The sequence below is a fragment of the Podarcis cretensis genome (genome assembly GCF_951804945.1).
Source record: "Podarcis cretensis genome assembly, chromosome: 4".
Classification (NCBI taxonomy): Eukaryota; Metazoa; Chordata; class Lepidosauria; order Squamata; family Lacertidae; genus Podarcis; species Podarcis cretensis.
This window is the reverse complement of record NC_137173.1, coordinates 39,777,028-39,794,419: the sequence shown is the minus strand read 5'-3', so window position 1 is coordinate 39,794,419 and position 17,392 is coordinate 39,777,028. Positions and strand designations below refer to the sequence as shown.

The following is a 17,392-nucleotide window of genomic DNA, read 5'->3' as shown; positions in this document are numbered from 1 at the left end:
CATCCTACCTGAGTTCATTTTCCTCACTGGAATGTTTCCTTAAACTGAGATAAGGAGGTGCTTCTAGAAACCTCTGACTTTTGTGGGACTAGAATGCACAAAGGTGAGAACCATACTCACTGTTCTGCACACTTTTGCCTCTGGACTCACTCGTCACTGGCATGCGGTCCCCTGAGGATTCCCAACATAGGAATGTGGCCCTAAGACTCCCTATTCCAACTTAGCTCATGCTTGAAGGCTAAAACCCTCTGCAGGGATGGCACCCTGACTTGGGTACTTCCATTCTAGAGAGCCTCCATGACGATCTACATTACAGTATGTTCATTGCCAGAGTAAGCCTTTCCATTTACCCGGGAGTGTTAAGGGGGGTTCATTTGTCTGTGGTCTGTTCCTTGGTTTTAGCTTTTAGCAAGTGAGGTATGTTTACTCAATCTGTTTCTAAGAAACTATTTGCCGGACAGCCGAAACATAAGCCTGACATTGATGTGAGACACCGTGAAGGCCATTGCTTAGTGAGCTGCTTCCCATTTTATAGATATAGATGTATAAAACAGCATTTTTTGTACTTTGTTATTATTGTATACCACCCTGAGAACCTTCCAGATGAAGAGCACCAGAGAGGTTTTAAAAACACATAAATGAATATGCACCCTTGGGAGTAAGTCCCATTCACCTCAATTGGAATTACTTCAGCTGTTCTGCATATCTCAGCAACAAACATAGGGCTGCACGTTAATCAGTACATACTAATGTATGTAATGTTTGCCTATAGTGTTTATGTATTTATTTAACAGAATTTCTATATCACTTATTCAACTATAACATCTAAGCAGTTAACATTCATTCAGTTTGTCTCTAAAGCAAAGAAGAAAGCCATATGAAATAGTATGAAAGAGGAAACATCCTGGGTTCTTTTCTAAACCCTTTTAAAGTCCCTTATTTCACTTGACTCAGTTGAAAAACCAGCTTTAAATCATTCAAGGGGAAGCAGCTCACTAAGCAACGGCCTTCACGGTGTCTCACATCAATGTCAGGGTTATGTTTCGGCTGTCTGGCAAATAGTTTCTTACAAACAGATTGAGTAAACATACCTCACTTGCTAAGATGCCAGGAGTGGGGGAAAGCCCTCTCATCCATGAATCTTTAAAATGAACCTCTGGACGGTAGCTAAATTAAAAGCAAACACCACAGAATTACTATCTTCTATTGTCAATCATCTTTCTCTTTTCCAAAACAAATTTAAAAAATTAATAAATATGAATGCTGCACAGTTTGTGTCACATCACAATCTCTTGTCTATACAGCAGTTTTCTGCATGTGGGAATTGCTTTGAAACACACACACACACACCACACACTACACAAGGCTTTTGACCTTGACAGCAACTGTAAATTCCCCCAAGTCCTATGCAAGCTTGGCTGCAGTCATCTAATCTTTACTAAATCCTGTGTCAGCTAAACCCAACTTTTGATTGTTTCATCTACCTATATATAAAACAGGAATGACTGTAACCTACATCGCCTGTTATTCTGAGGCCAGTACTAAAAACAATAATGAAAACTTTCAGCTACCAACCTAAGAGAAAGCAAAGTGTAGGATTTACATCTAAACAAATAACCCACACATCATGTCAAACTCCTTCCCCAGAAGTGATCTAGAATGAACTGAAGAAAATGTTTAAAATAACTTATGTTAAAAAACCAGCAGCTTTTTTACTAGGACTGATAGGAACTGAACTCCCCAAAGTACAAAATAAAATATTTATGTATGCTACAACAGCTGCCCGAATATTGTTAGCCCAAAGATGGAAGGAAGAAAACATACTTACAAAAGAAGAATGGCAAATCAAGCTAATGGATTATGCAGAAATGGCAAAATTAACGGCAAAGCTCAGCGACTATGACAACGAGAAGTTTTAAAAAGAGTGGGAATTGTTTATTGTTTATGTTCAAAAATATTGTAAACTGGTTGATACATTGGCAGGGTTTTAAGTAAATGCTTGCAACCAGCAGAAAATTAGATAAAATTAAGGGAAATAATAATTGAAAAAGTTTAAGAATGGATATGCAGAAGAACTTGGTTAATATAAGGAACCAGAAGAGGGTTTGGAGGGAAGTCCAGAGATTTAAAGAATCTCAAAGAGAAGGTTTGTGAAAAGGTATTTGTATAAATTTAGATCTGGTAGAAATGTGAGTTAATTACTCTTTTTATTTGTGAAAGTGTAACTGTGAAAAACTAATAAAAAATTATTTACAAAAAAAGAGGGATTACTCCTTGTCTTTTATGAATGGTTTCTAGAATTCAAGACATAGATATGTATCTGAGTGACAGGTCAAAGTAAAGCTCATTCCTCACCTGGAATGAGTTCTGAGGTAATCTGTAACAGGGAGACAAAAGAGTTTCTCGTATTGTTGGCTATTCCTATTGCCTGTCAGAGAGAATTCAGATGCTGAGCACAGGTAGAAAGTCCCACTAAAGACACTATCATGTACTCTCTCAGCCTCTGAACTAGGAAAGCTAACATAAAGGAGGAATGAAGTGCCCCTCCTGCACTCCAACCTCCATTTCCCCCCTGGTGCTGCCACTGTAAGGGCAGCAGCCTATGATGTTAAAAAATCTGCATGTGCCCCCAACCCTCTGGAACAGATTTTTTTGGGGGAGACACAATGGCCTGCAGGAGGAGGAGAGGGAAATGAAGTCCCATTGGAGAAGCAGACACCCTCTTGCATTATATCAGATCTCAGCCTAATACTCTTCTATTTGCAATAAATATAATCAGGAAGAATAAGAAATGGGAGGCAGAATGGATTTGGCATAATAGGCAATATAGTCACAGTTTGCTTCTTTATCAAGTGACAGACAAAACACATGTAAAGAAAGTATGCATGATTTTAATTTGGGGTATACAATATGGAGCTGATTTCAGCCTGGAGGATTTTTCCCCCTCCTGCTTTAACTTCATTAAATCTTTACTGTCAAGAGTTTGTAACAATTTCTTAAATAAGATGGCAGGTTTCCTGACAGATGGGTAACTGATGTGCTATGCAGTAATCCCTAATTATAAAAGAATTTGGACGGCTGACATGCCTAGCATTAAGGAGGCAACCGAAGCAGTGTCACACTGACCCTTCAGAAATGATTATTGTCCAGACATACAATATATCTGATTACAAGGAATTGGTGAATGTAGTTGGCAAGAATCATTGCAACAATTCCCTATGTGAATGGACATCCATTTTTATGTCTTATTTTTAATGTGGCAACATATGAGCCAACCTCCCCCATGCTGATAAACTTTAAATTTCATCTCAGGTAGGTATATAAATCCTAATTATATAACTAAAATAAAAATATCAGCCAAAGGTTCTGCTTAGATGCATTTAATGATCTCCAAGGCTACAATTCTCTCCAGTAAGGCTAACTTAAGTCTCATTGATTTCAGTCGGTCTATGACAGGACATCTGGTTCCAATCCAAAAATCAGTGTACTTTGCTTCTGAGTTAAGATGGATAAATCCTCTTATAAAAAAGGGCTACTTTCTCTGATACGAGCTGATGGAGATTATTATTATTATGCATAATGCCTTTGAAAATCCCCATGAGCGATATAAAAGATGGCTTGATCAAACTATTTTATGAATGTATACACTAAAAACAACATAATAAATAAACTAAAGAATGAAAGAAACAGGTAGAACAATTCAACTCCAAATTAAAACATTTAAGAATGAAAAGCCTGGAAAAACAAAACAAAAGTTATAAAAGAGAGTGCCTAATTGGAAAGATTTGTATTTTATTTTGAATTGGAGATTATGATAATATATCATATTTTCTAGAAACTTTAATTTATGTTTCCAGCTAAGCTGTGTTTATTTTAAGTGTATTATCTTAATTTTTTACTTGTAAAGTCCTCAGCCCCCCCCCCCCACCAAGGGTTCCAAATATGTGAAATGACAGGCTCATCTACTAAGGTACAAACAATGCAATACTTAGGGAAGGTGTGAACTCCTCTATGCTTTACCCATTTTGGAATTTATTTTGAGAGAACCAGGAGGTTATCTACCTTCCTGTGCCCTTAACAAACAATCAAAGCACTCTAGACATCCCACCAGGATTAGTAACACAAAAATCTGAAAAACAAAGTGACAATTAAAGGGTGAATCTCCACATCCACATCACTGATGGGATTCGCCTCTCTTGGTCATGCTCAGCTTCACCATATGGCTTTCCCTTCCTTTGTGGAAAGCAAAACTTCCTGTCAAAGAGCAGCTGCTCTAAGTAATCACATCGGACTTTAACCTTACAGTAGTCAACCACCGAACCCATAGGTGTTTGTCAATAAGATACTTTGCTCTGTTGTTTTTTAAAGGATCTATAATATATTTTTGCTTGAGAGAAGTTTTCTTCTTCATTCTGCTGTAGACCAACTGTTTTGTAATCAGGTGGTGCTTATCAGTGTTTAATAGTGGAACTACAAGTAAATTCTTGGACATCTCCTCCTAATCCTTCCATACTATTAAAAAATTGGATATTTTGATCAGTTATTATGTGACCAGCTTATTTTTTTAAAGTAGACAGACTATCAAAAGAAGATTATGACTTAATGGAAGGGAGCACGTAATCACTATGGTTCTAAGCCTGATTTCTCATGAAGTAAGTCAACTGTATGAATTTCCCTGAATCATATATGGACATTTTGTTTTGCTATAATAACCACTTCATTAGTGGTTATTTAGAGGTCTGGTAACATATCTGAGCAACAATGTTACTTCAAGAGAGAAACAGAAGTTAGGTACCCTGCCTACTTCTGCTGATCATTCAAGACAGCTCAATCTGTGTGAGCATTTTAATCAATTATCAAAATGTACAGTGCTCACAACAATTGCTCTCTATCAAAGTCTTGTAACAGCTGTCAGTGTTGTAATGCAAACCCTTGTTAGTTCTTACACATTCCCCTCTGGAACTAATGAGGGACCATCTGACAACTCTAAACATAGGCACAATTGAGGAAGAGCCTACTCAGAAGGGGAAGTGTGCACTGATATATGACTCAATACAACCTTAATGTAGCTGTGAATTTAATCTCATGTCTTCATCTTCAGTCTCATTGTTTTTTAGCCAATGTGGTCAAGGTATTTTCAAAAATTAAAAGAGCTTAATTTTCTGCAATCCTATACTCATTTGCCTGAGAGCAAATCTCATGGTACTCAACTGTGCTTATGTTTGAGTAGATATGCACAGCATTGAGCTGTTAAAAGACAAAATCTTTTTTAAGAAAAAGAGGGAAAGATATGCCAGCAAGTCTTCTAAAGTGTATTTATTATGCAAATGGGTCAAATGTTCTTGAATAGAATTCTGCACAAAATAGCCACTATGACAATTTGTTAAGTTCTAAAATGTTTAATTCCAAATAGGATGGGAATGAGCAAGTAGAAGCTGATATAACCCACTTTTGTTGCCTCTTCCAAGAAAAAATTAGCATGTCTTTGTCCATTTATCTACTGGATAAACTATGACAAAACTTACTGGTCATGCACCAGGTTTTTGGATAATGCATTCCAGTATTTCACAGCAAGAGCAAACCACATATCCTAGCCAATCATCAATCTAGGTTGTGTAAATAAATCTTCTGAGAAAAAGAATATAACAGTTCATAATCACGGCTCATTCATGTATATTTGGAAGATATCAGCATGATAAAAACTGAAGTTATTAAAATTAGAAATGAGTAAAAACAGAAACATCAGCTTTTTATTCCTAACTTGTTTAGGGTTGCTTCTTTATATATAACCAAATGCTAATAGAAACCATTTATAGAATTATTTAAAATCCTAGTCAAGCTTCCTTTAAAATAATATTTCAAAACTATGACTGAAAAATCATTACCAAATAATGATCTGATTTAACTCCATTCCTAAAATTACTTTTGTATAGATTATGAACCACTATGATTCTAATGAAATCAACAGGTTAAAAAAAGATAAAAATAATTGGGCATAATATTCTCTGTTTTATTTTTAAAATACTTTAATATTGTTAAGCCCTTCAGGGATGAGGCAGATAGGAATTATAACCCACATGAACTGCCCCAGAGCCTGCAAACATCATCATGGGAGGTTTGGAAGCTGGCAGCACAACAGCAGATCTTCTCAATAGTGGCTCCTTGCTTGTGGAATATTCTCTCCAGGGAAAAATGCCTGGCATCATCTTTATCTGTTTTTTAGGCACCAGGCAAACATGGCCCCAGCCAACATGGCCAATGGCCAAGGGTAATGGGAGTTGTAGTCCAGCAATATCTGAACAACCACATGACCCCTACCTCTGGTGTACAACTGTGCAGATTGTTTTAACCAAATACTAGTGGTCTTCATAGTGTTCAGGAAAAACATTATTTGAAGTAAGAAAACATTAAAAGAATTAATGAAGGGGGAAAATGTGCCTTGCTTGGAAACATGATGGTTTTAATCTTGAACCCAAGTCTGGTACTCTGTCTGTCTGTCTGTCTTTCTTGTTACATAGAAAACCATAACAGTATCTTGGTTTATTCTGCTTCATAGACAAATGCTACTTATTCATTCTGACCTTTGAAAACAATCTGATAAACAGACTTTAGAGAAGAGAATAAATGGCCAAACAACCTGATATGCTTTATAGCGTACTAAACATAGCAGAAGTTGAATGTATTAATATTATTTTCCATGATTTATAATTTTATAATATGTTTGCGAAAATGTTAAGTGCATTCAAGTTGTGTTAAGCAGGGAACACATGCCACCAAAGATTAACCTACAAAGCTTGGAAGATTTTTACAAAGGGGCAAGATGAATTCTGCACAACTAGCTATAAAGAGACATGATCAGTCTACACATTATAAAATATTTTGAAACATAAATACATGAAGTAGTAAAATGACTACCATTAATGACTTCCATTAGCTTGAGACGAAGGTGGCTATGAGGCATTTAACAATAGTTTGGACAAAATTTTCCCAAAACCTATCTTTAGTTACATTTTTTTTCCTACTCAGAATAAAATTGCTATTAGTACAGATTGATGGGGAGGGAGAGAGAGAATACCACACAGTTAAAAAAGTAAAACACTAGTGACATCAATACAGGATCAAATGTTCCTGAAAAAAAAACCAAATTAAGAGCTATATAGGTTAATATATCATGCTTGTGGTTATGCCACTCTTTCAAAATGAATGTGAACTTTCATTCACTATCCTCAGCTTGGACTAATTACAACGCCTAATTCTCAAAAAGGGTTAGGAAAGCTCATATCATCATGCTGTTGAACTGATTATCACCAACTTTTCCTATCACTTGCTCTAATGTGAATTGGTTTATATTGGAGAGTTTGTGGTGCAATCACTATAAAGATAGGTTTTGGAAAATTCAGAATCTGATAAATGCTGCTGTGGTGCAAAGAAATGATATTCACAGAAACCAGCTAGAGTTCCCTTCCTTCTCAAAGAAGTGAGATGTGAAGATGCAAATAAACAAACACACCTGTTTCTTCTGCCAACAATTCTCATTGACTACCTGGGCTAGGTAGTATTAATTTCACATGATTCTCCCTCCATCATTAAATGCACTGATTGCATGCCTGTTTCTTGCCTGCTGTGTCTAGAAAAGTACTATTTTAATCCTCTTAACTTGGGGTGGGGGACAGCATGGGAAGAACACTGCTGAGCCACAACTAGTCCATTAAGAAGTATGCGAAAAACTTAACTTGGTTCTAAGCCTTCCGATTCCTGCTGCGTTACTGACGTCAACAGCAGGAGGGGATTGGGTTACCAACTGCTTTTAAAGTGCCACTTAAATCACACCCTGGTGAAAATATTTGACAAATTTGGGCCTTGATAAAAGCTGTCAGGACAGCAGGACGTAGTATGTAAAACCAGAGCAGGCCAGAACGCCCTGTCACTTTTGTTAATGGCCTGCTCATACAAAGCTCTCTTGATGAACAAATGGAATGGAAATCAAGAAAGCAGGCCAGCTCCACTGGATGCCAGGACTTGATTGCAGGATCAGAGTCTGCTTCTTATATTTTGCATTCATGGGCACAAGTAATCTCTTGCTGACTGAAGTCAGCAGGCTTTTCTCATATACGCAGTGTCTGAAAACAGGCTTCATCCAGTGGTATAAACATTTAGCGATACATGTGCTTGTCCCCAGGTGCCATGCTGACACTTTTAACAGATTGAAGCTTGAGCAATAAATTTAGCCTTGCCTGGTTGGATCTACACTACCCCCTAAAATGGAATTAATCTATTATTCTTTTCATACAAACGTTCAGAAACTCAGAGCTGAAGAACGTGTGAACTTAAAACCTCTGAAAAACAAATAATTTCTGATTTCAGGAGGGGAAAAGTTATGTGCCTTTACCTAACTCCTGATAGTGGAAACAGAAAACCTTAAAAACACATGTAAAATTCAATAACTACTTTCTTAAATCACATTCCTATATTGCAATCCTTTCAGTATATATCTGTGAATAAGCAAAAATAGCATACATTTATTTGCATTCTTTTTTGAAAGGGTAAACCTGAATCACCTTCTGTCCTCCTAGTTCCTTCTCACACTCACCACCTTAGAACACTAACTTCTTTAAAAGAGTTTGGACTAGGTGAACCTTGCTCTGTCTTGTGAGGAGCGGATAGCACCAATCTAACCAGAGAAACAAACTAGGCAACTGCTTGGTGTGGCAAAGTTCCACATGTGACTGACTCAGCAATTGCTGTGATTCAGGGGGTCAGACTTTTCCTCTTCAGGGGCAGAGGCCAGGAATCTAAAGCAGGAGAGATAATTTCCTTCAGGGACAATCTCTGAGGCATATAACCAACTAGAAGTACTTGTGGTGCCAATTTTCTGGCCTAAGAACATTGTTTTGTCCTCCTTTGATTCAGAGGACACCAGCCTTGCTCCATCAGAGGCTATGACTAATAAAGCTGGCTGGGCCTCTTTAAATGAAAACTCTTCCATGTGAAGGAAGAACTGCTGCTGAATCAACATCTGAGTTCTGCTCTCATGAAGTCTCCAGCTTGATACCTGCATGGAACTGTCCAAGGTATCTCTGCCTCTGCTAAGGTCAGTACTCACAACATAGCAACAATGAACATGCCTGAGGAGAGCGCGCCTCTGTCTGCACTTTGAAAGAGACATACACAGAGTTCATTGAGCAACTTATCAGCAGACAAAATCAAGAACCTTGATCTCCATTGGCTGTCGGAGTATCTACAAAGAGGAGGAGTAAAATAAATGGCAAGAGATTAAAAAGGGCATAGCCTGGCACCTCAAGGTTATTTGCCTCTCTTACAAGGATCCAGGGATTTGGTGGTTCAGGAAGCAGCTGTTTTTTTAAAAAAAAGAAAGTGCACAAGGGCATTGTATCATGCAGCTTGAAAAGGAGAACACCCAACATCTTTTTGATATCTAGGATGCACTTAACAAAATGAAGGCAACTGCAGGTTATAATACCATAGCTGGGATCCTATGAGACCCAGCTATGGGTCTCATGGTGTCTCCAATTTCTGCAATTTCCCTCCACCAGCAGCCACTTGAGCTGGTTTGTAAACCATTCCAAAAGAGACCTTTTTGGCAGTGCAAGAGGCTGTAGTAGATAGTGGTAGTGGAAGCCCTATTATACAAAGCTTTGTCTGCAAGCCAATGAGATTAAATATCAAGTGTTCAGCGTAGCCAATAGAACTAAAAACAGCAAGTACAACTGCAGGAAATGAAAAAGTGAGTGCATTTTGTATACTAAATAAAAAAGCCATGCTAAAAGATTACTTTTCTCTTTAACCTTACTTACTTGCTGCAACACTTTATAAAGGAAAGGAAAGCAATTCACCAACAGCAATAGTAGAAACTATCAAACAGATTACCTTGGCAGGCGTATCCCCTTTCTTCATAGCCAGCGTTACACAAGCACTTTCCAATGGGAACTAGCCATTCTCCTTCTGTACTGCAGTACATCTTGGGTGGGTCTTCCTCTTTGGAATGATTAACACAAGAACCTCGCACTTCCACCAGTGACTGGGAATCCATAGGGACTGTATCTGGAAACATGGCCAGGTTCTTTACAGTGAAAGGGCACTTCTTGAAGTACACTCGCACCGACACTAAGGCAACGCACGCACCCACATCTTGAAAAGCCAAGTAAAACCCTTTCCTGCTAACAGGTCCCACTTCACGGACCTCTGTGTTGAGTTTAAGAATCCGATCCCCAAGATCCATCTGAGTGAAGCTCTCATCGGCAGCAATGGTATCAATCTTTGTAAACTGATGTTCTCTAAACTTGACGGAATGGTCATCATCAGACTCCATATAATACAGGTTAAAAGTTTCCTTGCAAGTGCCCAGAACTAGTGGGATGCTGTTACAGTCCCTCAGGGTAAATTTGAGTTCCACATAGATCTTCTGAGCTGAGTTACGTGCTATCCAGTTTGTCCTCAACCAATTGTTCTGACTGTGGTCCATAACGTTGCAAACCTGATACGTCCTGATCGGCGTATAGTTCTCATCAACACCACTTATTTCTTCCCACTGAAAACATAAATAAAAGGATAGTTACTGGAGAAAAATAGTTATAACAGCAAGCTCACAGATAATTTACCAAGCAATGATCTGATATCCCCTTTTCTATTAAAAGTTAGAGAAAAGTCTTAGTCAAGGTATATTTTTAGAAAAAGCACATGACACAATTCTCTTCAAAATGTCTCACAATACTGTGGAATGTGGGAAGGAGCTTGCAGGTTTGCAACGCACACACACAAAAAATAACATGACTGTACCAAAATTTGGGCACTTAAGCATACCCAGAAGAAGGCAGGGATAGAATAATTCTCCAAGACAGGCTGGGTAATATTTGTGTAGAGGAGATGTCTATCACATTGTTTTCTACCAACAATCTGAAGTAATACAGTCTCAAGAGCACAGCATTACTTTTTTCTGAACATTTTGAAACATTTGGGGGAATTGGGTGCAGACCAATCTTAGCAACCTGGCTCTAGAGACCCAACAATCAAACACACCACAGCTGCAAAATATTAATAATAATATAATATAATATAATATAATATAATATAATATAATATAATATAATATAATATAATATAATATAATATAAATATTTATAACACAGCAAAGTTTCAAAAAAGATAACATGCCACCATAAAACAATTTGGAAGCAACAGACACAGCTGTACAATTAGATTTACCATTACCTACTTAAAAGAAAATACTGAAAAGAAAAAGTTAATGATAAAGGGCATGAGGATTGTAATGGTAAAACAACAAGTGAAGTTATTTTCAGCTGGAAAATAGCCTGCAGATGAAGAGCTAACACTCCCCAACTTGAAATTAGCATCTTCCTTCTGCTGCATTTCAATAAAAGGAAGACGCCTGAAGACTGTTCATGTGTTGCTGGTACATGATCCTGGTGGCCCTTCAATGTTTTGTGTAAGTGAATACACTTCTAAGGCCATAGCCCAACACTGCATTAAGCAAACTTAAAACCTCTGAGATTTATGGATGTAAATGCACTTAATTCGTTGTCGGACTTTTGGCTTTCTAATTTAGAGCAGCACAAGCATTTGTGCCATCTGCTTCTTTCTGTAAAAATATATCCATATGCATTGCCTGCGTGACAATAGGTAATTCAGGACACTTGGCTCTGGACTAATTGCACCTGTTTTAGATATAGAAAGTCTATTTTGTGACATACTTTGCATATGTGTTTTATTTGAAAAGCTAATCATTTACTTCTCTAACTGCAGAGAACAAATTATTACATTAAATGAATGGGAATGCACTTTTGTCCCTACTTACTAACATGCAAGCAGGAGCAAAAACCATGCAATTCATTCATGAGTGAAATCCTTGGGATTAATGGAGAACTGTGATTTGGAGTCAAGATTAGGCATGTCTAAATTCTGAGGCCACTGGTTGAAAGATGCAGTGTGAAATTAATGTTTACTGGGCTCCTCATGTTGATGGTAGATTTATGGAGGCACTAACCTGGTGGAAGTTTAAATTCCTTCTGCTTTTCGTGAAGGTACATAATTCTTGATAACTGCCACGTTTATGTTTTCAGGAGTTCAATTTAAAGGGTAATTTGGCCCAGCTGTATCTCACCTATCTTTGTAGATCTGGAATCCTTTTGGGTGACGTGGTTATATAACAAAGCTATAGATTGGCATTTGGTATATTATTAGATATGGACAAGATACCCAACCCTGTCTCAGCCAAAGATACATTAGCATAACTTTCTCAGCCCAGCTCAGCTGATGGGGATGGAATGGGAACAGGACAAGAGAGTAGGGACTTTGGCTGGATCCTAGGCCTATTCAATTACTTGGCAACCCAGCACAGAACAGTATTTTTAAAGGCTTGCTATGCCTATTACACAGAGGGACATGGGTGGCCTAAACCACAGAGCCTAGGGCTTGCCAATCAGAAGGTCGGTGGTTTGAATCCCCACGACGGGGTGAGCTGCTATTGTTCAGTCCCAGCTCCTGCCAACCTAGCATTTTGAAAGCACATCAAAGTGCAAGTAGATAAATAGGTACTGCTCTGGCAGGAAGGTAAATGACGTTTCCATGCGCTGCTCTGGTTCGCCTGAAGCAGCTTAGTCATGCTGGCCACATGACCTGGAAGCTGTCTGTGGACAAACTCTGGCTCCCTCGGCCAGTAAAGCGAGATGAGCGCCGCAACCCCAGAGCCGTCCATGACTGGACTTAATGGTCAGGGGTCCCTTTACCTTTTATGCCTATTACACAGCACAGCAGCAGTAGCCCCAGCTGAATGAAGTTTGGATCTGGTATAACTTTGCACTCACTTAATTTACACCAGCTTGCTTTAATGCCATCTCCTTGTGCTTTATGCCATCATGCTCCCCAACAGCAGTATTGCTAATTTCCCCCAAATCACCCTTTTAGTGAATTCACATATAAGATGCACGTACATGCAAATGGATCCACTTCCAGGTCTGATTGCAAGCTGGAGCCCAGCAACATATTGAGGGCACAGATTCCACCCTCCTATTCTAAAGCAGCCATTCATTCATTCCTAAACAGCCTTTTTTCCCTCTGAGTAATTTTTGGTGTTTTTAACGATTCTGCAGTTTGTCAGTATATCTTTATATCAACACATCTGTGCATCATTTGTCTGCATCTTGAAGACAATCTGTTTTCAGAGAGCAATTATGTATTAACAGAAATCAAAACAGCCATCTAAATTTAGCTTTCTAATAATAACTAAGTTTGATTTAGAATTATTTTATCATTACATCATTAAAAATGTGAGTGGCATGCAGTGAAATACAATATACACCTTTGAGTGCATTTCTTAGACCTTCAACATGTTCAACATTTTTCATTTTGCCATGCTGACACCAGGGGGTGAATACTGAGGTCTAAATTGCATGACAAACCAAGTATCACCAGTATATACCTTCTGCACAAAGGGTTGCACTGAGCTATTATCACTGCATTAATTTGTAATGAAGACCAAATTGCCTGTAAAATTATAGAAGAATGAGATTTCAGGCCATTTGAACAGATAGCAAAACACTGAAACTAGCAGTTAACACTGAAGCATTGCTCAACACAACATCAGGTTCCAATCTTATCTGTAATAGATAGATATTATTTGCACTCATTTCCTGATGGTGTAACACAAATAATTTTGCAATCCCTAAAAGAGCTTTTAAGCATTTTAAAAACTGTTAATGACCCTGCTGTTCTTAATGCTGAAATTGACTTATAGCCTTGTGTATTCCTATCTTATTATGTGGAGACATTCATTCATTATTGATAGGGATCTTTTATGAGACTTCATGCCCTAGCAGCACTTTCAATCATGTTCCCTCCTGGTACACAGTGGAGACCGTTTGATCAATTGGGCTCATGCACTTGAGAGACCAGAGTGTTTAACTGCCCCACCATCACAGCAATCATGTATGACCTCTCAACTTGAGACACGATAAGTCAGGAACCATTTAAGAATCAGCAAATGTTGCTTGTATATTATTATATGCAAGCCATTCAAAACTACAGAATTCCTGCCAGGAATTCTTGGATCTGTTCATAAGAAAATAAGAAGAGTCCACTGGAACAAACCAAAGACCCATCTAGTCCAGCACCCTATTCTCATATTGGCCAACCAGATGCCTATGGGAAACTAGGGAGCAGAATATGACAAAAAAGCACTGGTTTTCAGCAACTGGTATTCAGGAGCATTGCTGCTTCCAACTGTGAAGATAGAGCATAGTCATCATGGTTAGTAGTCTATCAATAGCCCTTTCCTCCATTAAGCTGTCCAGTCCTTTTCACAGAATTGTAGAGTTGTAGTGTTGGAAGTGACCCTGAGGAACATCTAGTTCAACTCCCTGCAATTCAGGAATAAGCAGGTGGCCCACACAGGGATCAAACCCAGCACCAAGCTCTGGACAAAGAATATCTCCCCCATCAAAATATACATTTTCATCAGCCCATTAGGCTGGCCAATAGTAAAAGAAGACTGGAGTTGCGGTCCAACAATATTTGGAGGCCAATCTCTGTTGTAGACAGATCAACAGAAATGTTTAACATTAGCAGCTATCACAACTATTTAAAATACTCTTGGGATTTTGATAGGAGGAAGGCACAACTCCCATTGAGACTTAATAAAAACAGTTAGTTTGGATATGTCTTTTTCCACACTGAAAGATTTAACTGTTTTCACAATTTGAAACATATAATCCTTTGTACAGGATTGTACATTTGCCATGAGTTGACAGCACGAGTACCTCCAATTATTTCCATACTCATGTCAGACTTACGTTCGGATAGCAGTTGGTGACAAAATATAGATTGAACTAAACTGAAACTGACACGTTCACAGAAAACATACTGCAAACATGCAGCTCGGGGGGGGGGGGAATCAGAAGAAAAATGACAATTGGATGGGAAGATATTGATATAATATGAAGATTGCTACATGTACTAACAAGCTCCAGATATGTTGTTGGAAACAGACATATCATACAAATAGGCAAAGTGAAGAAGAAAAATTGCATGGCATTCTTGCTGTCAGTGTAATTACTTTACATCACCTTATAAACTCACAATGGCTGAGGAACTCTCACATTACAGATGCCCTGCATGAGAACAGTATGCATTTTCTGGGTGAATACAAGGGGATTGTTCATATCACTTTGTGGTTGCCAAGCAATTGCCCTAACAAATGGTAAACAAAAAGGACAGAACCCTTTAATGCCGTGACTCCCAAATGTTGTGTCAGGACCCACCAGCGGGGTGCAAAAACCTTGTGGATGAGCTGCCAGGCAGCCTGCAATGAATACCAGAGACAATGCAGCTCTAGGATCTAATGAATGCATGATGTCAGGGTCAGAGGTGAAGACAACAGGTGGGCACCTCAAACCAAGATCAAGAACAGATGGACTGGTTTCGTTTGGCTTAGTGGGGAAATGGAGGTCTTTGTGGCTTTCACAAGAGGAACAAACCTAAGAGATTCTAACCCACATGGCCTTTTTTTCTGCCAGAAAAAAATTCCTCCCCAATTCAAAACACCATGTGCAGTGTTTTTGTTTGTGTATTGGGACTTTTCAGAAACCTTTTAGAGACACAGCCTTCTGAACAGACCATCAAGGCGACACCCAGCTATTTGTAAAGTCCTGCACAGAAGGAATTCTGCCCCCACACACATATGGAACAGGAGGGTACGGGGCTGCGGGTCTGGCTAGATCCTGACCAAGTATTTCCTCATGCCTTAGTTTTCTGAAGTAGGTTACAATCCTTCTTTTGGAATGGTGAAATGTAAAAAAAAAAAGGGGGGAATGACTACAATTTCAGTTTTAATACATCCTGCACTTAAGAAAAATTCAAATCTTTCTAAGGAAACACATTGATCAATGGGGAACAAAAGTGAGAAACACATGCGAGTATGAAAGGACTGAAGGACATCATCAAAAAATACTTGAAATTCAGGGTCATTGTAAACTTAACATGGGGGAGAACCTTAAATTTTTACATTCTTACTGCCTGAAACAAAGAGTGTGGTTTCATCAAACAGGTGCACAATTTATAATTTCTTTAGTCTACCCTGCTTTTCAATCTGAATATACACAATGGAACTCTCAAATGAATACATATTATCCTATTGTCATTTTAAATACCATCAAATGTACAGTGAGATTCCTTAATGCTACACTAAAATAAAACTGTTAAAAAGCACCAGCTGGCTATATCAGTAATGGCTTGCCTCCAAGTCTGAAATGTCTTATTTATATACAATGGAATTCTGCCGACTGTTTAATATTTAGAGCTAATAAATATAATCAGCACTCCTATGACTAAAAAACCGCAAACACAAATATGCTTGAAAATCGATCCTAACTACAAATTTCACAATGTCTGAAGGGGTGTGTTTGTGTGTGTGTGTGTGTGTGTGTGTACACACACACACAGTTCATAAACATGAGTAAGACATGCAAATCTATGCATTTGATATTTTCAGTTGCAAAAGTAAGCCTTCTATATATCTCTAACGCAAAGAATGAAGTGGATTCATTTATTGTACTGCCAATAAGAAACAAAGAAGGTTATCTATCAGTTTCAGCAAACTATCAAGAAGTGATTCCAGTTACAAAACCAAGCACTTGCTCATTAAAACAACACCCCCACCGGCTCCCAAAGCAGCCTGAAAACTTCCATTACTGTCTGCATGACATGGCTCACAAGACATTACCAAATGACTTCCACACTCATTTGAACATAAACATTTTCATATTCTCAACTGAATTGGGATAGGAAAAGGAGGATGATACGCTCTGGTCTAATGTATGCTTTATAGTGGGGGGGCTAACCTATGGTCCTCCATTAGTTGTTGGCAGTGCTATTTTTCTAGAAAAAGAGGTGCCGGAACTCACAATGAACACCTCCCTTGTTCTCTAGTAATGGCAATGGTGCCCACCGGAGAGGTGCCAGAACTGAATTCTGTCACGTTCTGGCTGAAATAAAACCCTGGTTGTTGGATACCAATTCCCATTAGCCCTAGCTAATCAGTGGCCAAGAATGTTTGGAATTGTGTAGTTCGACAAAATCTGGAGGACCAAAGGATAGCTACCCCTGTCTTCAAGATTAAGCCATTATTGGTTTGTTTGTTTATAAATGTTGTCATCCATCTGCCTTGGGAGACATTGGAGAGATGTGCCTATGGAGGTGAGGTTAGGCTGATGTAAAGTTGCAATGCCAGCTGTGGCTGCAGAGACCATGCAGGAAAGACATGTCTTGTTGCAGCTGGGGCAGCTGAAAGCTCCCAGTTGTGTCCATCTGTTTATAAAGGAGCAGCCTTAAAAGGGACAGTTGCAGTTAGGGGGAAATTGCT

At 38.6% G+C, this 17,392-nt stretch overlaps 1 protein-coding gene across 5 annotated transcripts in view; it reads right to left on the bottom strand.

The window, feature by feature from the left end:
* Positions 1 to 17,392, bottom strand: part of EPHA3 (EPH receptor A3) — a 211,463-nt gene that overhangs the window by 123,359 nt on the left and 70,712 nt on the right. For all 5 annotated transcript variants that reach the window (XM_079974773.1, XM_079974774.1, XM_079974776.1 and 2 more), the window contains one exon: positions 9,889 to 10,549. In XM_079974773.1, coding sequence (XP_079830899.1) covers positions 9,889 to 10,549 — 661 coding nt within the window. The remainder of the gene's footprint in view (positions 1 to 9,888; positions 10,550 to 17,392) is intronic.